The 21,977-nt window shown below is 50.4% G+C and overlaps 1 protein-coding gene across 2 annotated transcripts in view; it reads left to right on the top strand.

The window, feature by feature from the left end:
* Positions 1 to 16,435, top strand: part of arhgef10la (Rho guanine nucleotide exchange factor (GEF) 10-like a) — a gene marked incomplete at its 3' end in the record, with an annotated part of 127,037 nt that extends 110,602 nt beyond the window's left edge. For both annotated transcript variants that reach the window (XM_079748439.1, XM_079748440.1), the window contains 4 exons: positions 1 to 142; positions 9,583 to 9,757; positions 14,989 to 15,111; positions 15,885 to 16,435. The exon at positions 1 to 142 is cut by the window's left edge and continues 1 nt beyond it. In XM_079748439.1, the coding sequence (XP_079604565.1) occupies positions 1 to 142; positions 9,583 to 9,757; positions 14,989 to 15,111; positions 15,885 to 16,435 (991 nt within the window). The remainder of the gene's footprint in view (positions 143 to 9,582; positions 9,758 to 14,988; positions 15,112 to 15,884) is intronic.
* Between the last annotated feature and the right edge of the window lie 5,542 nt (positions 16,436 to 21,977).

A 21,977-nucleotide genomic window follows, 5' to 3' on the forward strand; every position in this document is an offset into this window, starting at 1 on the left:
TGACCTGTGGAATCCAGAGAGCCGGAGGTCGGTGAGCCTGGGCTCGGAGCCGGTCCGCACCCTTCTGGTCCTGGAGGAACTGGTCTGGGCCAGCAGTGGGAACTCTGTGATGGTCATCGATGGCTCCAGCCTCTCCACACAGGTAGGACACCACCGCTGCTGCTGCTGCTGTGTTTAATCAGTTATCTGCTCTGAACCGTCATCACCTCCAGATAACTCATCAACACCCACCAGGCCACAGTTTATCCACAGGTCCTTAACGTGAATCCCTTTCAGTTTCCTCTTCCTTTTCAAATCGCAATTCAATAGCAACATAATACCAGGTGAGGTCCATTCAACTTAAGGAGTGTCCGGGTGAGTGGGCAGTTGGAGATGGACAAAGGAGCATGCAGGAAAGACACCTTTATGAATGTAGTTAGTATTAATAAAGGAGCAGGCAAACAGACGAATGAAGTTCCTCTGGAGAGCGGGCAGGTCCAAATGTTCTTCAGAGAATGTTAACATTTATTTTTAAATCTCAAAATTTGGACTTTCAATGAAAGCCATGTCGAAAAAAACAATTCATTATTTCTTTTGCAATTTTTAAAAAACGAGGGGAGATGGCTGAAAGAACGAGGTACCGGTTCCTAAATCTTCCAACCTGGGAGGTGATCAGGATGATACCGGTTCCTAAATGTTCTAACCTGGGAGGTGATCGGGATGATACCGGTTCCTCAATGTTCCAACCTGGGAGGTGATCGGGATGATACCGGTTCCTCAATGTTCCAACCTGGGAGCCGATCAGAACCTCCGCCCCCCTGCTGTCGTCATGAGGAACACAGCGCTGTGGAGGGCCACTGATGGCCGTCGACCACTCATTTTCCTGTAACCACGTTGTCAGGCTACAAGAAGGAACCCGGCCATTCTTCTCCAGTCCCATTGTCGGCTCCTCTTTGTGCTGGTCCTGTTTCCGCTGGATCCTCTAAGAGGTGGACATCTGTACCTCGTTACTTCTTCACGGACGGCCCAGCCCTTCTCCTCTTCTCCGTATTTGTTGTGTTCGACAGAGAGGCGACAATAGGGAAGGACACAATCCCGCTCGTCTTTGGAGAAATGGTAATACGCTATTGAAATGGCAAGCTGCTCCTCATTAACAAAGTGTGCATAGCGGGGAATTAGAGTCACGGTGAAAAGGCGGCCAGAGCGCTGTGCACACCTTCCCCGGGACTCAAGAGAAAACACGGAGGGAAATCAAACATTGATTAAATGTGTGTGATTAAAACAAAGATTTGAATTGTACTTTAGTATTCTCATCTTTAGATCTTTTTTTAATTAGCGTATTTAGGGTTGAACCATGTATGTGTTACAGAGTGGATTAAATTAGATCATAATGAGCATAAGTGATCACTTCATTAAGTTAATTAATGATCAGACAACTGGTGAGATGACCTGTTTAATTGTAGATGTGTCATTGCAAAATGGACAATTAACATTCCCGCAATGTACAAAATCAGTTACAGGGAAAATGGACGCTGGAGACGCAAACGAACGCAGTTTTGAAATACAATATGAAGGTAACGCCTCACTCCCTAACCCACTCAACTAACAAACCACCTCACCGTGGCAGAGCGGCTGAGCCGCCAGCGCTCGGTGTGGGAGGTTTCTACCCCAGTGACAGCCTCGTCTGGGGCGGGACTCTTGGAACAATCCTTGGAAGACTAAACCCTCCTCCTGCAGAGTGGCAGCTCAAGTCTAGTCTTTACAGCCCAGTCTATCCACCGGTCTATCTAGTCTACAGACCAGTCTATCCACCGGTCTATCTAGTCTACAGACCAGTCTATCCACTGGTCTATCTAGTCTCTACAGACCAGTCTATCCACTGGTCTATCTAGTCTCTACAGACCAGTACATCCACTGGTCCATCTTGTCCCTACAGACCAGTCTATCCACTGGTCTATCTAGTCTCTACAGACCAGTCTATCCACTGGTCTATCTAGTCTATACAGACCAGTCTATCCACTGGTCTATCTAGTCTCTACAGACCAGTACATCCACTGGTCCATCTCGTCCCTACAGACCAGTCTATCCACTGGTTTATCTGGTCTCTACAGACCAGTACATCCACTGGTCCATCTCGTCTCTACAGACCAGTGTATCCACTGGTCTATCTAGTCTAGAGACCAGTCTATCCACTGGTCTATCTAGTCTACAGACCAGTGTATCCACTGGTCTATCTAGTCTTTACAGCCCAGTGTATCCACTGGTCTATCTAGTCTACAGACCAGTCTAGGTCTTTCTAGTCTCTACAGACCAGTACATCCACTGGTCCATCTCGTCTCTACAGACCAGTCTATCCACTGGTTTATCTCGTCTCTACAGACCACAGTCGGTAGCCACAGTGCCCCTCGGTCTATTCTCAACAGGGCTCCTAAATCCTTGTAAACCCCCGGCCAATCACTCGGCCTCTAACATCTCGGTAGGGGGGATCTGAATTGAGCTGTTTATCCAGGGTAGTGAGTCCCCTGTGTGCGTTTGATTGGCCCCTTTGTGCTGCACCCCGCCAGAGGCCCCTAACATGGACCCCTCCGACGGCCCTCCGTCGGCCCCGGACCCCTAACCAAGTGGGACGCGTGGCGAGAGACAGCCTTTGATCAACAGCGACTGGGGGGCGGTGTCCCCTTCCTCCTCCCATTACCCCGGCCCTCTCCCTCATCAGTCCCTCCGTCTGACTCTGGACCCTCCGGCCGCTGCAATGAGGACTCACCGCTCCCGTCTCTCTTCCCCGCCGGGGGGGGGGGGGGCTCCACTGCCTCCCTCCTTCCCTTCCTCCCGATGGCTTCGTTACTTCGACATTGATTCCTGCGGTGCAGTTGGACGGAGACAGGGCAGTACGTTGGCGCTGTGCCGAGGACGTGTTACCGCCGTCGCACCGGGCTGGCCCTCGTCTCTGTCAGCTGACCTGGGCCCCCTGAGGGCCGTGCTGGGTGGGTTATCGGTGTCTCCCATCGCTGGGTGACTCTGCACTAGGCGGCGTTACGACGCGTTGCAGGGGTGTATGGAACATTGCAAATACTCGAGGTGGTGGAGTTCAGACGCCTGCTGAAATAAATAAAGAAAGGGATCCCTGGATCGGATGGAGGCAGTGTCTTAGTGGCTCACTGCTGCTAAATCATACATTCCTGACGCCTCTCTCTCTCCCTTGCTCCTCGATTGCCGGTATCGGAAAGCGCTTTAGATGAAATGCTCCTAAATGGGGAAAGTGACGACAGGGCACTTTTTCAAACAGGCGTTTGAAGATTGCGAGATTAAGAGGTGAAATAGGAGATCTATAAGATATGCGCCTTCGGCATTATGTCTCATCAAAGTATGGTAGCGCCAATATTGAAGGAAGAACCCCAGATCAATGCGACCCGGTCGCCACAGCTTCAAACCCGAGAACCCATAGAAACAAGTGACGGCTTTGTGGCCATTCATCTCAAGTTAAGCAGTCCTCATTTTACAGGCGTTTAAATTTAGCTCATATAATTAACATCTGTCACCAACACCTACCCCTCATCTCCTCCTCTTCCTCCCATAATAACCTCCGCTCACCGCTTTGTCTTTTTTTTACTTTGCCCTTAGCTCCTTCCCGCCCCCCCATCGCCCCGTTCTGCCGGGATCACTCCATCACATCGTTAAAAATAACAGCTCCCCTCATTGCGCCATGTGCACCCCAAAACCCCCCAGTTCCCAGCAGTCTCGCTGGGGCTCAGCACAGGATAATGTCACTCTTCCCTTTGTACCGGTTCAAATACCGCTAATGAGTCCACAGCGCTGTGAGGTACCGCGCTGATGCTCACACCGGAACGCTGACAGACACTTCTAAATTAAGGGGAATTCAAGAGTCACGGAAAAGTTATCAGGCCTTATAGACCAAACGTATTCAAATTGATTGTCCTCAACGACTAACTTAAGAGTTTTGCCTTTGAGTTAGCCATCTCCCTACCTCTGGTATCCCGGACGGTCGATACCGTACACAAGATGGCCGCCATCGTTCCCCAGCTAGAGGTGATGCTTTTGAGGAGCGCTAGCGCATTTTCCCTTTGTTAATTGTAGAGGACAATGCGGGAAATCTCCTGAACTGCTGCGGATTGTTACGAAAAAATGGATGTGCTGGAGAAAAAAAACAGGAATCAAGTAAACAGCCACTTCTAAGGAGTGAAAAAAAGAAAAACACACATCAAAGAATCCTTTCATTTTCCCCCCCTCCCAAATCTCTAACAAAAGAGATTCCTCCTGGCAAGGTCGCACTAACAGGTGGTAATCCCTCTCCGCTGGAGTCTGGAGAAGAAAGAACTTCCTCTAGCTCTCTCTCCCTCTCTCTCCCTATCTCCCCACCTCTGTCTCTCTCTCTCCCTCTCTCCCCTCCCCCTCTCTCTCTTCTTCTCTCTCACCCTCTCTCCCCATCTCCCAACCTCTCTCTCTCTCTTTCTCTCTCCCCCCCCTCTATCTGTCTCCCCCCCTCTCTCTCTCCCCCCCTCTCTCTCTCTCTCTCTCCCCCCCTCTCTCTCTCTCTCTCTCCCTCTCTTTCTCTCTCTCCCCCCTCTCTCTGTCTCTCTCTCTCTCCCTCTGTCTCCCCCCTCCCTCTCTCTCTCTCTCTCTCTCTCTCTCTCTCTCCCTCCCCCCTCTTTCTCTCTCTCCCCCCTCTCTCTCTGTCTCCCTCCCTCTCTCTCCATCTCTCTCTCTCTCCCTCTCTCTCTCTCCCCCCCCTCTCTCCCCCCTCTCTCTCTCTCTCTCTCTCTGTGTCTCCCCCTTCTCTCTCCCCCCTCTCTCTGTCTCTCTCTGTCTCCCCCCTCTGTCTCTCTCTCTCTCCCCCCTCTCTCTCTCTCTTTATTTTCTCTCTCTCTCTCTCTCCCCCCTCTCTCTCTCTCTCCCCCCCCTCTTTCTCTCTCTCTACCCCCTCTCTCTCTCTCCCCCCCCCCCTCTCTCTCTCTCTCTCTCTCTCTCTCTCTCTCCCTCCCCCCTCTTTCTCTCTCTCCCCCCTCTCTCTCTGTCTCCCTCCCTCTCTCTCCATCTCTCTCTCTCTCCCTCTCTCTCTCTCCCCCCCCCTCTCTCCCCCCTCTCTCTCTCTCTCTCTCTCTGTGTCTCCCCCTTCTCTCTCCCCCCTCTCTCTGTCTCTCTCTGTCTCCCCCCTCTGTCTCTCTCTTTCTCCCCCCTCTCTCTCTCTCTTTATTTTCTCTCTCTCTCTCTCTCCCCCCTCTCTCTCTCTCTCCCCCCCTCTTTCTCTCTCTCTACCCCCTCTCTCTCTCTCCCCCCCCCCCCTCTCTCTCTCTCTCTCTCTCCCCCCTCTCTCTCTGTCTCCCCCCCCCCTCCCGCTCTCCCTCTGTCTCCCCCAGCCTCGCCGTGTGGCTCCTCTGCAGTGAGGACTTCTTGGGGGTCCTGATAAGGCTCAGCTCCTCATTAAGATAGTGGCCTCAGACACCGCTCTGTTTCATTAGGGCTCTAAAGACGGCGCTGTAAAGAGGGCCCCGGGGACGTGACGGGGGAGCACAGTGCCGGTGAGGAGGGGCCCGGGAAGGGGAGGGGCCAGGGGAGGGGCCTGGGGAGTGGGGAGGGGCCAGGGGAGGGGCCTGGGGAGGGGCCAGGGGAGTGTTACCATCTGGAGGTTATATAGTGTTACCGTCTGGAGGTTGTAGAGTGTTACCATCTGGAGGTTATAGAGTGTTACCGTCTGGAGGTTATAGAGTGTTACCGTCTGGAGGTTATAGAGTGTTACCGTCTGGAGGTTGTAGAGTGTTACCATCTGGAGGTTATAGAGTGTTACCGCCTGGAGGTTATAGAGTGTTTCCGTCTGGAGGTTATAGAGCGTTACCATCTGGAGGTTATAGAGTGTTACCGCCTGGAGGTTATAGAGTGTTACCGTTGTAGAGTGTTACCATCTGGAGGTTATAGAGTGTTACCGCATGGAGGTAATAGAGTGTTACCGCCTGGAGGTTATAGAGTGTTACCGTCTGGAGGTTATAGAGTGTTACCGCCTGGAGGTTATAGAGTTTTACCGTCTGGAGGTTATAGAGCGTTACCGCCTGGAGGTTATAGAGCGTTACCGCCTGGAGGTTATAGAGCGTTACCGCCTGGAGGTTATAGAGTGTTACCGCCTGGAGGTTGTAGAGTGTTACCGTCTGGAGGTTATAGAGTGTTACCGCCTGGAGGTTAAAGAGTGTTACCGCCTGGAGGTTATAGAGTGTTACCGCCTGGAGGTTATAGAGCGTTACCGTCTGGAGGCTGTATTAGCGAGCGTTACCGTCTGGAGGTTATAGAGTGTTACCGCCTGGAGGTTATAGAGTGTTACCGTCTGGAGGTTGTGTTAGCGAGCGTTACCGTCTGGAGATTATAGTGTTACCATCTGGAGGTTATAGAGTGTTACCGCCTGGAGGTTATAGAGTTTTACCGCCTGGAGGTTATAGAGTGTTGCCGCCTGGAGGTTATAGAGTGTTACCGTCTGGAGGTTATAGAGTGTTACCGCCTGGAGGTTATAGAGTGTTACCGTCTGGAGGTTGTGTTAGCGAGCGTTACCATCTGGAGATTATAGAGTGTTACCATCTGGAGGTTATAGAGTGTTACCGCCTGGAGGTTATAGAGTGTTACCGCCTGGAGGTTGTAGAGCTTTACCGCCTGGAGGTTATAGAGTGTTACCGTCTGGAGGTTGTGTTAGCGAGCGTTAGCGTCTGGAGGTTGTGTTAGCGAGCGTTAGCGCCTCCCTGCTGGTTCGGTCAATGGATTTGGTGTCAATGAAGAAGATTAGAAAACAAACATTGAAATAAGCCTGTGTTGTGAGTTCATTTGTTCCTGTGAAAGTTTGTTCATCAACCAAGTGAACCATCATTCTCATCAGTCCCTCTCGTCGAGAGCCTTTGCTTTAGGATTACGGAGCTAACCAAAGCTAATGTAGGAAAATACCTTTTTAGTTAGATTGGTTTCTCCAACATCAATTTTCCCTTCTCTGCTGAGTGTTATCTCCTGGAGGTTATAGAGTGTTATCGCCTGGAGGTTATAGAGTGTTACCACCTGGAGGTTATAGAGTGTTACCGCCTGGAGGTTATAGAGTGTTACCGTCTGGAGGTTATAGAGTGTTACCGCCTGGAGGTTATAGAGTGTTACCGCCTGGAGGTTATAGAGTGTTACCGCCTGGAGGTTATAGAGTGTTACCGCCTGGAGGTTATAGAGTGTTACCGCCTGGAGGTTATAGAGTGTTACCGCCTGGAGGTTATAGAGTATTACCGCCTGGAGGTTATGGAGCGTTACCGCCTGGAGGTTATAGAGCGTTACCGTCTGGAGGTTTTAGAGCGTTACCGTCTGGAGGTTATAGAGTGTTACCGCCTGGAGGTTGTGTTAGCGAGTGTTACCGTCTGGAGGTTGTAGAGTGTTACCGCCTGGAGGTTATAGAGTGTTACCGCCTGGAGGTTAAAGAGTGTTACCGCCTGGAGGTTATAGAGTGTTACCGCCTGGAGGTTATAGAGCGTTACCGTCTGGAGGCTGTATTAGCGAGCGTTACTGTCTGGAGGTTATAGAGTGTTACCGCCTGGAGGTTATAGAGTGTTACCGTCTGGAGGTTGTGTTAGCGAGCGTTACCGTCTGGAGATTATAGTGTTACCATCTGGAGGTTATAGAGTGTTATCGCCTGGAGGTTATAGAGTTTTACCGCCTGGAGGTTATAGAGTGTTGCCGCCTGGAGGTTATAGAGTGTTACCGTCTGGAGGTTATAGAGTGTTACCGCCTGGAGGTTATAGAGTGTTACCGTCTGGAGGTTGTGTTAGCGAGCGTTACCATCTGGAGATTATAGAGTGTTACCATCTGGAGGTTATAGAGTGTTACCGCCTGGAGGTTATAGAGTGTTACCGCCTGGAGGTTGTAGAGCTTTACCGCCTGGAGGTTATAGAGTGTTACCGTCTGGAGGTTGTGTTAGCGAGCGTTAGCGTCTGGAGGTTGTGTTAGCGAGCGTTAGCGCCTCCCTGCTGGTTCGGTCAATGGATTTGGTGTCAATGAAGAAGATTAGAAAACAAACATTGAAATAAGCCTGTGTTGTGAGTTCATTTGTTCCTGTGAAAGTTTGTTCATCAACCAAGTGAACCATCATTCTCATCAGTCCCTCTCGTCGAGAGCCTTTGCTTTAGGATTACGGAGCTAACCAAAGCTAATGTAGGAAAATACCTTTTTAGTTAGATTGGTTTCTCCAACATCAATTTTCCCTTCTCTGCTGAGTGTTATCTCCTGGAGGTTATAGAGTGTTATCGCCTGGAGGTTATAGAGTGTTACCACCTGGAGGTTATAGAGTGTTACCGCCTGGAGGTTATAGAGTGTTACCGTCTGGAGGTTATAGAGTGTTACCACCTGGAGGTTATAGAGTGTTACCGCCTGGAGGTTATAGAGTGTTACCGCCTGGAGGTTATAGAGTGTTACCGCCTGGAGGTTATAGAGTATTACCGCCTGGAGGTTATGGAGCGTTACCGCCTGGAGGTTATAGAGCGTTACCGTCTGGAGGTTTTAGAGCGTTACCGTCTGGAGGTTATAGAGTGTTACCGCCTGGAGGTTGTGTTAGCGAGCGTTACCGTCTGGAGGTTGTAGAGTGTTACCGCCTGGAGGTTATAGAGTGTTACCGTCTGGAGGTTGTGTTAGCGAGCGTTACCGTCTGGAGATTATAGAGTGTTACCATCTGGAGGTTATAGAGTGTTACCGCCTGGAGGTTATAGAGTGTTACCGCCTGGAGGTTGTAGAGCGTTACCGCCTGGAGGTTATAGAGTGTTACCGTCTGGAGGTTATAGAGTGTTACCGCCTGGAGGTTATAGAGTGTTACCGTCTGGAGGTTGTGTTAGCGAGCGTTAGCGTCTGGAGGTTGTGTTAGCGAGCGTTAGCGTCTGGAGGTTGTGTTAGCGAGCGTTAGCGCCTCCCTGCTGGTTTGGTCAATGGATTTGGTGTCATTGAAGAAGATTAGAAAACAAACATTGAAATAAGCCTGTGTTGTGAGTTCATTTGTTCCTGTGAAAGTTTGTTCATCAACCAAGTGAACCATCATTCTCATCAGTCCCTCTCGTCGAGAGCCTTTGCTTTAGGACTAGGGAGCTAACCAAAGCTAATGTAGGAAAATACCTTTTTAGTTAGATTGGTTTCTCCAACATCAATTTTCCCTTCTCTGCTAATCTCTCCTTCCCTTGAACTGCTTTCTTCCGCCGGTTGGGCTGGTAACCGGGAGGTTGCTAGTTCGATCCCCGGCTCCTCCTAGCTGAGTGTCGAGGTGTCCCTGAGCGAGACGCCTCACCCTGGGTGCTCCTGACCAGCTGGCCGTCGCCCTGCGGGGCTGACTCCGCCGTCAGTGTGTGAACGTGTGGATGAATGGGTGAATGTTGGGCAGTATTGTAAAGTGCTTTGAGCGGCCGCTGGTTAGAAAGCGCTGTGTGATGCACTCTGTTCACCATCACTCTGGACCTCAGGTCCGCCAACGTTCTTCAGCGTCTCATTGACGAACAAACCTGCTCCCCCTCCCCCCTCACTCCCTACTCCCTCCCCCTCACTCCTCACCCCTCCCTCCCTCCCTCCCCCCCTCCCCCCCCCCCCCCTGTGTCCCCCCAGCGGTTCGAGGTGCACCCTGACCCCCTGGTGAGCGTGGCCCACATGGTACGGGCGGGTGGGGGCGTGTGGATGGCGTTCTCCGAGGGCTCCTCCATCCGCCTCTTCCACACCGAGACCCTGGAGCACCTGCAGGAGATCAACATCTCCACCCGCTCCACCCTGCTCAGCGGGCCAGGTGAGGACCCCCGACCCCACCACCACCCACCGCACCCCCACTACCAGCACCACCACCACCACCCCCACCACCAGCACCACCAGCACCACCACCACCACCACCACCACCACCACCACCACTACCACCACCACCACCACCACCACCACCCTCACCACCACCACCACCACCACCCCACCACCACCACCACCACCACCACCACCACCACCACCACCCCCACCACCACCCTCACCCCCCGCGGAGAGGTCCCAGCAGCAGAACGGTGGAGCTGTGTTTCTGACCTCGGGTCGCTCGCTGTGCATGAGGGACTTTCTAAGCTAAAGATATCTGATGCTACACGTTTGATGATCTGAGGTCTGTTGGAGGTCCTCTACATACAAACCAGGGTTTCTGCTGGTTTGGTAAAGGTATTTAAACAAAGTAAATTAAATTAGCCAAAATTAAGGCCATTAAAAAGTATTAAAATGAATAAACGTCATCTGACAAGGTATTAAATTGTCGAACCCCCATCCATCTAGGCCTATGAGTTTTTCAATTTGTGTAACTTACGTGCAGGCCTATCTCCTAAAATTACTAAAACCTGCGTGGATTTATTTTTATGTTGCGAGTAGGACCTGAGTGATATCAATGATGTCACTGTCGCCCCAGCGCTGAAACAAACTGGGTACCCGACTGGCTTGCTGCCTATCCTCTTCGCGAGCTCGCCTCTGTTAGCTAGAAGTCATTTGAAAGACATTATGGGGTAACGTCTCCTCTCTGCCCTCTCGCCTCTCGTTGAGAATGCATTAGCAGGCGCGACAAGCGCCTCCCGTGTGAAAAGCCCTTAATGGCACCTGAAGCAGAGTCCTGCAACCGTCAACAGTGGATGATGTGTTTCTTTTGCACAGCAATCGAAAGCACCACAGCAAACACCGGATAGCGTAATTCCCAGACTTTCCGTCTAATATGTCTAATTTTCCATCGGGTGCGGGTCGGGCGTTGATATCAGTTTATAGCGGGTCTGGTCGGGTGCGGAATTTAATTTGCGCTACTGTCGGAACACGGGTCGGATGCGGTTTAAAGTATTGCAGGTGCGGGTTTGTAAAATAAGACCTTTGCAGGACTCTGACTGGCACTGGCACACTAGCCGTGTGCCAGTGCCAGTCAGAGTCCAGGTCGGAGGAACGAGTCAATCAAAAAACCCAAGTGGAATCTAGATGGAAAAAGTGTGTAGTTCAAAACCTGAGCAGCTTTTATTTCTTCGCCACCTACAGAGTTTGTCACGTACGATCATTCTAAACCCCCATGTTGTTTTCCATGGACTTCTAAACATGGAACCTAGCGCCTCGGAGGCGGGACTTCTTCAGAGGTCTATAGTTCGCTTGCTCATTGTTCAAACGCACGTCGCAGGTTGTTGTGAAATCTTTCTCCTTCTCACAGACGATTACGCACCCTGGATAATCTCTAGGACCCTCCCCCTCCACACATCAGCCACTAACGGTGGCCATTCCCCCTCCTTCTCACACTTATTGGCCTGCTACAGATTCCGGATTCATTGACGCGCCCCTTCCACGTTTAACGTGTCAAAATAAAAAAGGGCAAATTTACTGGTCGCACATGCGCGACCAGATATAAAATTCAGTCGCACACTCAAATTTTGGTCGCAAAATGCGACCATTTGGTCTGGGTCTGGAGCCTGATGGTTTCCTTTCCAGGTACGCGTTACCTGCCCGCACACACACGGCAAGGAGAACTTGAGAAAAGATTTAGCATTTTTTCTGTGCAGTTTTGCTGCCTAACCAGTGTCTATGCCTCAAATCATACCGTGATATACATTTAGTCCATACTGTACAGCCCTACATAGAGGACATTGTTTGCATTTGAACATTTTTATGGATTTGTGATCATTTTATCTATTTAGCCTACTGTTGATTTTCTGTTATAGTATCTATAATATTGGAAAATGTATCTAATTAAAAAGGGCCGTATCAGCAAACAAACCTTGTAGTTACTTTAAATGGAAGTTGGAGTGCACTACCTGTACATATTAATTCAGGATCAATAGCTGTAGTCTAGGCCACAAGCAGATAGGCCATGGGGTCATGCTCAAGCTCTCAAATTGGCTCAATATTTAGGCTAGTGGTTCTCAAACTTTTCACAATGAGTACCACCTCAGAAAATATTTGTCTCTTGGAGCACTGCACCACCATTGTGCTTAACATCGACTCACAGTCACATGGCTTGTAAAGGGCAAGGTGTGTTACTGTTCCTCACTTTACTTCACACTTTATGCTGCTACAGCTGCAGCTTGAAGTCGTGCTGGTATTATAAAATATTGGGAAGGTATTAAAAAAGGTATTTAATGGTAGTAAATTCAACTTAAGAATTCGTAGATATGAGCTAAACACAACTACTAATCAGCGTGGTGCAATGCGCCTGAAACCATGACCAAAAAAAATCTAAAAATAATCAGAAAGAAGTTTGAATCTAAAAAAAGGGTCAGACGCCGGAAGAGATTGTAATACACGCTGGTTCACTCGGTCGATGCCGGATCAATTACCCCAGCGCACATCTCCATCGCCCTGAAAACACGTCTCTGTTTTCACCGTCGGCGGCCACAACAAGTGTATCATCATTACTAATAATAACAGCCTCTCCTTTTTTTGCTTTCACGTCAATAATTAACCGAACAACAAAAAAGGCTATCCGCGGCGCATGCTAATGGATAGATCTCCGTCTTCAGCTTTCCCATTCTGGGGGGGCCAGTGCTGGAACACGGAAGGGTTTTTGTGTTTATTTTTTGAGGTTTTCATCGGTGTGTTTTTTCTGTGCCGAGTGTTTCCATGGAAACAGTCTTGTCTTTTGTCCAAGGCTCCCCCCCCCTGCACCCTCCTCTGGGGTCTCTGTTCTGCCACTCGGAGATGTGTTTAGTTTTTATCTTTCATGGTTTGTTTTTCCTCACCCCTTCCTCCATCCCTCCGCCCTCTCCGGCTGGTTTTCCCTCTCGGAGTCGGTTTAGGAAACGGCAGATCCTCTCTGTGCGCCTCGGGTCTGCCTTCCTTCATGCTGCCTGAATGATGCATCCGCCGCCGCTGCCCCCCCCCCGTATGTGTTCTCCCAGATACAGTAAACAGAACACGCTAGTACGCACCCCGCGCCCGCCCCGAGGGGACAGGACGCAGCGACCGTGAGGCTGGTTAGACGTGGGCTGGGCGGACGGGTACAGCCCTCGCACACTGGGGTCCTTCTGGAGCCCGAGAGCCGGTCGTACCTCCACAAACGGCTCACGGACCGGGAGAGGGAGAGCGGCCCGTTCTGAGGAATCACTCCAGACTGAGTGACATATTTGGAGCAACACTCTGAGCGCTGGCAGAGCAGCACTCTCCGCCTCGTCGATAAAGGGCTGGCTCTCACTCTCACTCTCTCGTTCTCTCTCTCTCTCTCATTTCTCGTTCTCTCTCTCTCTGCCTCTCTCTCTCTCTCTCTCTCTCTCTCTCTCTCGCCAGCCATAGACTAAAGGAAGACATTCGTCACAGAGGGACCAAACTTTTCAGATCAGAGTTTCCTCTCTGGTCTTGGTCTTTCCGGGCGCTGAGGTGCTGCTGCGTCGAGGCATCTGTTAGAGACAGGTTGACCCCAAGGTCACCCCGGTTCCTGGTTGTCACTTTAATATGCAGCGGATTTAACCAGGGGCTGATAGCCTGGAGGCATGGCCCCCGGGGAGGCTACCGGGGCTGTAGCAGCCAGCGCTTCCCCCCCTCCAGGCTCCTGCCTCCAGGGTGCAGGAGGAAGAAGATCCCTGCCTGAGCTTCTCATTTGTGGAGCTCAGCAGAGAGGAGAGGACTGGTGCAGACACGTTGAGATGCGTTGGTCTCGTGGTCTTCTTCCTCTGCCTGGCCCCGGACAGGACATGCATTAATGATAGCGACCTCTCCCTGTAATGCCATCCACCGTCACCAGGGGGATTCCGCTCAGCATAAACAACGGGGGAGCTTCAAAGGAGAAGGGAAAAACTGCTGATCTCTGGGCCGCTAAAGGTTTTAATAGCCCGTCCTTTTGGGCATTCGACCAACAGGCTGATGGGTTGAATGCGAACACGTTCCAAAGAAAGAGGATGTCAAGGCTAATCGCTGTCCTGGTCGACAAGCGCCGCTGCAGACCGCCAGAGAGGTTGGGGGGGGGGGGGGGGGGGGGGGAGACTGAGGTGAAGATACCCTCCTCATGCTGGAGTGCTTGTGTTGTCATTGTTCCTTGTGTGTTTCCTCCTGAAGACGACACCTCTTGCCCCCACGTACCGGCCTTATCGCAGCGTTTCAGCGGTACTGTGGAGTGGGTCGGTGCCCCAGTCTCTCTCTCCTAAAGCCTCCGGAGTAGAGCAGCCTCAGACAGAGGCGGTGTCAGCGGGGGGCGGCCTAAGACGGCCTCTAAAGCAGAGTGTTCTGTGGAGGGATCAGCCTCGGCGCTGGCTGTCACTCCCCCGACCGGTCGACCTAAATACGGTCTGTGTAAACGGCTGAAGCCCACCACCGCCTCCAGCCAAGGGAGCCGCTAATTCATAATTCAAGCGTAGACGCTCACAGAAACAGCGACGGGAACGTCAGGAAAACTTTAGCAGCAGGATGTCAAATTCGATATCTTTAACTTTGATGCATCGGGACGTGTTCTGTACCTCGTCCAACCTGCGCTGCACACGTCACTTTGAAAACACAGCCCTCATTTTAGTCTTAAATATTTTGTAATAACCCCGTACACCCACCGCTCTCATTTATCCAGGGACTCTTTCTTTTTTTCCCTCAAAGTAATTTTGGTCTGGAGAGAAATGGGTGAGGAAGCTAAATGCCAGCTCCATGTGTGAGGGTGGGAGAAGGGCACGTGGAACCACCGTTTTAATAGCCATGGTGTGAGAAGAGACTTTTATTATTAGAATAATTTATTTATTCATCACTTAATTCATTATTTCTTTCAGGTTTTATTGAAATTACACTTTTTAGACTAAAGTCCAAATCATTTAGAAAAAGGCAACGGCTTCCGGTGAAAATGTATTAATTCCTTTTTTTTTTTGCTTTACACATTACTATTATGAATGATTATTCGGGATTTGTATTAATGTGATTATCACTATTGTTATCATTCCCACTTTCTTCCAAAAAAAAACGGAAATGGCTTCTCTGCAGAAAAGAAGCGGCCCATCTCAGGCCATGACTGGGGGTCGTTCCGTGCCTCATGTGACTCCCCCCCCCCTCTCCCCGCTGCAGGTCAGCAGAGCCTGCGGGTCTCCAGCCTCCTCCTCTGCCAGGGGCTGCTGTGGGTGGGCACGGCCCAGGGCAGCCTCATCACGCTGCCCGTCCCCAAGCTGGAAGGCATCCCTAAAATAACAGGTAGGGCTGGAGGGGCTCCGGGGGGCCAGGGAACGGGAACACAGCTTTGATGTCTCTCTCCTCCGTGATGGGAAATGAGGGCACTGGCCTCAGCGAGGTCACAGCTCCCCCGGTGGTGGCTCTGGGCCGGGGGGAGGTGAGGGGTAATGGGGAGTGCAGGGCGGGTTCTGTAGTGGCTCTTGTTGGGTTTGGCTGCCCGTTGTCAGCTCCGGCAGAGGCACTGGCCCTGGGCTCTCCAGAAGGGAAGGACTGGGACGAGAGCGTGTTCCCATCAGTTCTGTGATGAGGTCAACTGAACCGGCTGCTGTTGTAGTCCTTCTGAACCCCTATACTGTGAATCACTCACTGGATGGAATGCTTACATTTGTGATTACATCTGCAATCTGCTGTATTTTGAAAGAATACGAATTTATTTCAGCGTGGGGGTTGAATCCTCAAGCCTATATGTGTGTTGTGTATGTATATAACCACCCACGTATAATATGGGTGCATAAAAGATATTTTGATTACTGACTCGCTCACTTACCAAACTCCTCAACAACCCACTAACCACCTCTTTGTGTGTGTGTGTCTGTGTGTGTGTGTGTGTGTCTGTGTGTGTGTGTTTCTGTGTGTGTGTCTGTGTTTCTGTCTGTGTGTCTTTGTGTGTGTCTGTGTATCTGTCTGTGTGTGTGTGTCTGTGTGTCTGTGTATCTGTCTGTGTGTGTGTCTGTGTGTCTTTGTGTGTGTGTGTGTCTGTGTATCTGTCTGTGTGTGTGTGTGTGCGTCCTCAGGGAAGGGCATGGTGTCCCTGAACGCGCACTGCGGGCCGGTGGACTTCCTGCTGGCCACCAGCAGCAGCCTGGCCCCCCAGCTGCTGAAGAGGGACTCCCTGCCCGAGGGGCCCGACTCCGCCTTCGGGGGCGACGGGGGCAGCGACTCCGCCTCCTCCCAGGAGTCCCTGCAGCCCCCGGGGGGGGCCCCCCTGCAGGGCGGGGCCCGCGGCGTGCTGCTCCAGTACCGACTGCGCTCCACCTCGGGGCTGCCCGGCCGGCCCCTCACGGCGCTGGGGGAGGGGGGCTCCGCCTCGTCCCTGGAGTCCCTGGAGCACAGCGTGGAGGACGGCTCCATCTACGAGCCCACCGACGACCCCGAGATGTGGGTCCGGGGGCGGGGCTGCGCGCGGGAGGGGGGCCGACGTGACCGCGTGACCTCGGCCGCCGTGGTGTCCGGGGGGCGGGGCTTCCGCCGGCTCAGGGAGGGCGCGGCCCAGGGCACGAGGACGGCCGGTGGGGAGGGCGGCGAGAACACCCTGATGGTGTGGCAGCTGCCGTTGACTGTGTGACCGGGGGCGGAGTCAGGGCGGGGGCGGAGTCAAGGCGGGGGCGGAGTCAGGGCGGGGGCGGAGTCAGGGCGGGGGCTAGGTACGGCGGGATGGTCTCCGTGGGAAGAGTCGACCCCCACCCAGAGACATTTTGGATAGCAGCCCCCTCATTGGGACGCTGTGGGTTCTTCAGCCCGGGCTCGCCCCCCCCCCGTGCTAACTCCATCCCAGAGGCGGTCTGGAATGTGCCGGATTGTCTCCTCATCAGCCGCACCTCCACTGGCACAGCGGCGCCAGTTTAGTTTCTTTGAGACAGTTCTGGAGCGGTTCCCGTTGGTGAAGACGGATGCACTTCCCTTCGGTTTCCTCCGGGCTGCCTGATCTCAGGGACGCTCCTCTGGCGGCGTGGCGTCTGGGGAGGGGTCAAGCCTTTGAGGGCTTTGCCATGGAACCGAGAGGCGGCGCATCACAAGACGACTCCTTTTATCTGTTGCTAGGGTAACGATCCCTTTTGGTAGGAGGGGGGGACAAAAATAAAAAACTCTTAAGAAAGAAAAAAATGAAAAAAAAGAATGCTCGACAAAAGCGGATCAGTGTGACGATACTAACTCGGCCTATCTTTCCTCCACTCCCAAGTAATGTGAATGTAGGGTTTCTTTCATCGCGTTTGGAGCTAAAAATGCCGCCAAAAACTCTTTATTGTAACGCCCTGCTGTTGAGAAACCAGTTTTCCTTTCTCGTTTAGAAAAGGGACAAAAAGAAGAAAATCTGAACATAACATTTGATTTCTGTGCCTTTTGTTAAACATGGCTTCATTAGTAAAATGTGCCAGTTTTTTTCATGCAATTGGACCAGTGTTGCCGTGACGCCCAATTAGGCCCATAAAAGCAGATAAATGCGACGCATTACTCGGCTGAATCGCAGGCGGTCCAAGTGGTGTGGAGACAGAACCATATGTTGGTCAGTGAGGCGTCCGCCACACACCGCCCCCACAGCCCGACTGCAGCGGGAACAAGGAACGTGTTTACAGCTCCCTATCTCTGAATTTTAAAGCTAACTGGGAAACAAATGTGGTCAAAGTTTGGACTCCATGATGTTGCCACAGCTGCTTCTGACTTTTACTAACCTTTGGTTGTTGTTTTAGATGCAGCCAATATTAGCCCTAAAATCATGGACGCGGTTACACCATTACAGATTAATGTTTTTACCAGATATTTCTGAAACTGCAAAAAAAAAAAAAAAATGAATTATTGTGTGTGCATTTAATCTTCTGTGTATGCGGTGTGTGTGTGTGTGTCTGGCGGATGCTGACACTCACATTGCTTACGAGTTGTATAATTTGTAACCCGCGGGTGTGTCTGTGCTCATTCCGGTACTAAGTGTGTACAGAATACTTTATTTAACTGTATTATTTAACAATAGTCAAAATAAAAGCCACAGGGTTTCAAGGGTGCAGGAAGTGGAAGTGTGACCCTGGATTACTTCACACTAATAGCGCCCAAGATGTACTTTTACCACAACCTTCTTAATGTTGTGCAACGTGTTTTCATACGGTAGCGAATGGGAGCGGTGATGTGCCAATGGTAGACGCAATCCTAGACTAGACTTTTTTAAACAGGGCAGATTGAACTAAAGGGAAGGACACGACGACACAGCAGCTCCTCTTCATCCTCTTCATCCTCTTCCTCCTCCCCCAAGGGTTCTCCCCCAGTACTTCTGTCGTGGGACAAAGTAATATTTCTGTTTCGTCTGTAAGATAGGAACAAGTATTTGAAGAACAAGCTGATGGATTCTTGCACAAATAGGTTCATTATCACTTCCCGTCCAACAAAGATGAGGTGCTGATAAACACACAATAAGAAGAGAGCGAACAGCCTATATAATAGACCTATTTACACACAGCCAGATAAATGGCATTTTAGACTTTCAGTCGCCAGCTCCGTCTGTGATGATTTGTTACATGATTTTTTAGTAGTTGTGGAGCTGGAAATATATCAATGCATTGAATATCAAAGGGGAGCCATCCCTCCCTCTATTTTCTAATACAAGACGGTACGGCCTCATACGGGTGTTGTGAGTTCAAAAGGGCAGTCTGCGACATCAACAACGTTTTCGCAGAAAAGTTGGACTTGCGTCATCGGTCCTGAATGTTGCTTTCTCCTTTGGACCGACCAGGAAAAGTGATGTGAATATTGGAAAACAGCAAAGCGTATGGCTTTCCTCCCCGCCTGGTGATGAATCAATAGTCACACTACTCTATCATGTCCTTTTATTTGGCCAACCAGACGTAAAGAGTGCCAATTCGCCGAGGAGAAGAATGTGGCTTTGTAAGGTATTGTTGAGTGCTTTTGATTGGTGGCTTTGGGCCCATGTGTCGAGTTGCTCACAGTATTGCACTTAATGTGGATCTGTCTGTTCGTTCGTTCTGTCCAGTAAATTCTAGCCTGTACGGCTCTCTATAGCTAACAACTCATTATGAATGGTGAATTAAAACATACTTGAATGAATCTATTCGTCGTTTGATCATTTTATATTCCTTTTTTATTTCAGAGTAACGTTCTTGGTGAGGATGGCTTGTGTCTACATCTGATCACATGAATTGATTGGGGTTTAGTGATTTTCTGTAGGCTATTTGGCAGGTTAAAAGCTGCATATCAAGGGTTAATAGTGATTTGAAAGCAGAGGGTGTGTAATTAGTTATGCACCATCAAACCCACATCAATCGTCCTTAAAGTGTGTTCAACTAATTGTTCCGTCTCTTCAGCTGCTTTGAAAGGTGGCTGGCGTTGTCATCATGGGAGATGTTCAGTAAAACGCTTCCTTTTTATTGGATAAGAAATATTAGCTCCATTAGGAAGCGGGTGAAGGTTATCGTCACCTGGAGAGCCTCGGCCCATGTTACCAGCTGGCTGGGAAAACCCTGAGCCTGCCAGCGGCTGATTTATTGTGAACAAAGGCTTTGCTGACACATTTTACACAGAAAACAAGCAACTTGTACCATAAGGTCGATATGCAGGGTGGGTTGCTGTATCACGTAGGCCCACTGCTGTGTCACAGTGTCAAGGTGACTGACTTCCTGTCCTCCAGTTTGCATCATTTTGTCCCAATATGTGAAACATGTCTGCTTAGCTTATCTATAAAGAGGCATGCCTCACAACAAAGGAGGACTAGGAAAGGATACAGATTTTATTATTGATTATCATAAATCGTTAACAAATTCCATATAATTATTTTTTGATATTTATAAAACAAAATGTTTTCAAATACAGCAAAATTATTGCCGCAATTTATATGGTCAATATTCAATGCCTCAGAGCATAACCATTCCCTTGTTTTCCATTAAATAACAACATTCTGATGGATACAATATTAAGATTTAAATACAGGCCCATTGGCACTGATTTAAAGAGATAAATCATCTTTTTTATTGCCGATTCTGACAACACTTGATCTGTTGATTATAAACCCTAAAAGGGCCAGCGGTCGATGACTACACAACCAAAGTGTTTAAACCATTCTGAAATAAAGGTGCGCAGTTCAAGTCCATTAACAGTTTCAGTTTAGGTGGAGTGTCAATATAGGTCAGAATTTAAATCTAGCATCTCTCCCATAGGATGGACGGAGTCAAATCCAATGTGTTCCCTAAAAGACACACACACGCACATATAGCACATCTACAAGAACCCACATCAACACACATGTACACACCACAACCTCACAACATACACACTGAAACATCCACAAGCACTCTTTCACACACACACACACACACACACACACACACACACACACACACACACACACACACACACACAAACTGAAACATCCACAAGCACTCTTTCACACACACACACACACACACACACACACACACACACACACACACACACAGTGGAACACAAACCTTATACTATCCATCATAACAGGAAAGGAAACAATCCATTTCCTTTCGGCCAATCGCGCGATCGGAGGTCTGGCTGCGGCCCCTCCCGGGGGTGGGGGGGGCATAATGGGCGCCCCAGTCCTGGCCCTACATCACAGGCCCTACATACGTCTGGTTCCACGGGGCTCCTGACTGCCGGCACCACTGGCTCTGTGTGTGCGTCTTCACCCTGGTGTACCTGTGGCTGGTCTGATTGAACAGCCCCCCCCCCCCCCCCCGTGGTTGCGGAGGCTCTCCTTGGGGGCGCTAGCACCTCTCTGTGCCTTCACATCACCTCTGTGAAGGCAGAGCTAAAGACATGGGTAAAGCGGCTCCGTGACGAGGCGGCCGGGTCAACCTGTTGCTGAACCCTGATTGCTCATTGTGCAACAGGTGTGCAGAATCAGGCCAGGTGAGCCTGCTTAAAGCAGCTATCACACACACACACAATCAGATTAGTTTCAGCCCAAAAAGTGCCTCATATTGTTCAAATGTCCATTAGGAATGAAGCTGTGACAGGCGGAGAGCGGATTGAGGAAGGCCCCTGATGCTGTGGCTTCCCAGCGTCGAGCGACGAACACTTCCACAGCTTCTGACTGTGATACGAAGTGAATGAAACAATACCGGAAAAACAACGGTTGGATCTTCGCTATGAGAGAGGGGGAAACGGTACCGGAGAACTATAACATGTACAGTAGAGCATCCAAGAGGAAGATGGTGGATGAAGCAGGAGAGAAGGACGAAGAGCCGAAGCTACAAATCCTGTCCAGCAGAAGATGACCATCTGATGGGGTTTAAGACTCTGAACACTTCCCAAAGGTAATCCCTCTTTTATTTTATACTGTTATGGAACTTCATATGTATCCCGCGTCTAAAGTACTCTCACTAAAGCCCTTTCTGGTTTCCCCTGCACTTAACCTCATTAAAGTAGACCCAACAAACTGCTACGTAAAGAAATAGACCTCATGTCTACCATAGGGATTAAACGTATAATAATTTAATACTGGATTGTGCACAAAATATTAGTCCTACAAAGGAGACCCAAGGGGTACTGGCTCTTTCCCCGACCTTTAGAGAAGAATGAGAGTCAGGTTAAAGGAGATCTCTAAGGGAGACACTGGACAGAGCTCGTGGGTCCTCTCACTCAGGAGGGTGTTCGGCAGCGACTGAACCCCGAGGAGGAGGGGGGAGAGTTATTGTGCCTTCATAGAAGCTCTTTGCTCACATACCGGCCGGGAGGCAGGAGGTCACATGGGGGGGGGGGGTTAAAAAATATGCTGACGCAAGCCAAAAGTTTGACAGCCCGCCATTTTGGGGTGGCGTTGTGATGATGTCATCAGAAAGCCTTCAGGCTAGACTGTGTGTGTGTGTATGTGTGTGTGTGTGTGTGTGTGTGTGTGTGCGTGTGCCTAAATGCCCTAAATGCGTGTGTGTGTGTGTGTGTGGTGGAGATGCACTCGTGCATACCGCGAGTGGTAAATGATGAGTGTGTACTTTCATTTTATTTATCACCGACTGGCCTTGTTTTTGTTGTCCACCAAACACGTCATCGGGTGTTCACGTCCTTCAGGGAACAGGTCCTATGAGCAGGTCCCAGAGTGAGCAGGTCCTGTGAGCAGGTCCCAGAGTGAGCAGGTCCTA

Source organism: Pollachius pollachius (assembly GCF_949987615.1).
Source record: "Pollachius pollachius genome assembly, chromosome: 12".
NCBI classification, from domain to species: Eukaryota; Metazoa; Chordata; class Actinopteri; order Gadiformes; family Gadidae; genus Pollachius; species Pollachius pollachius.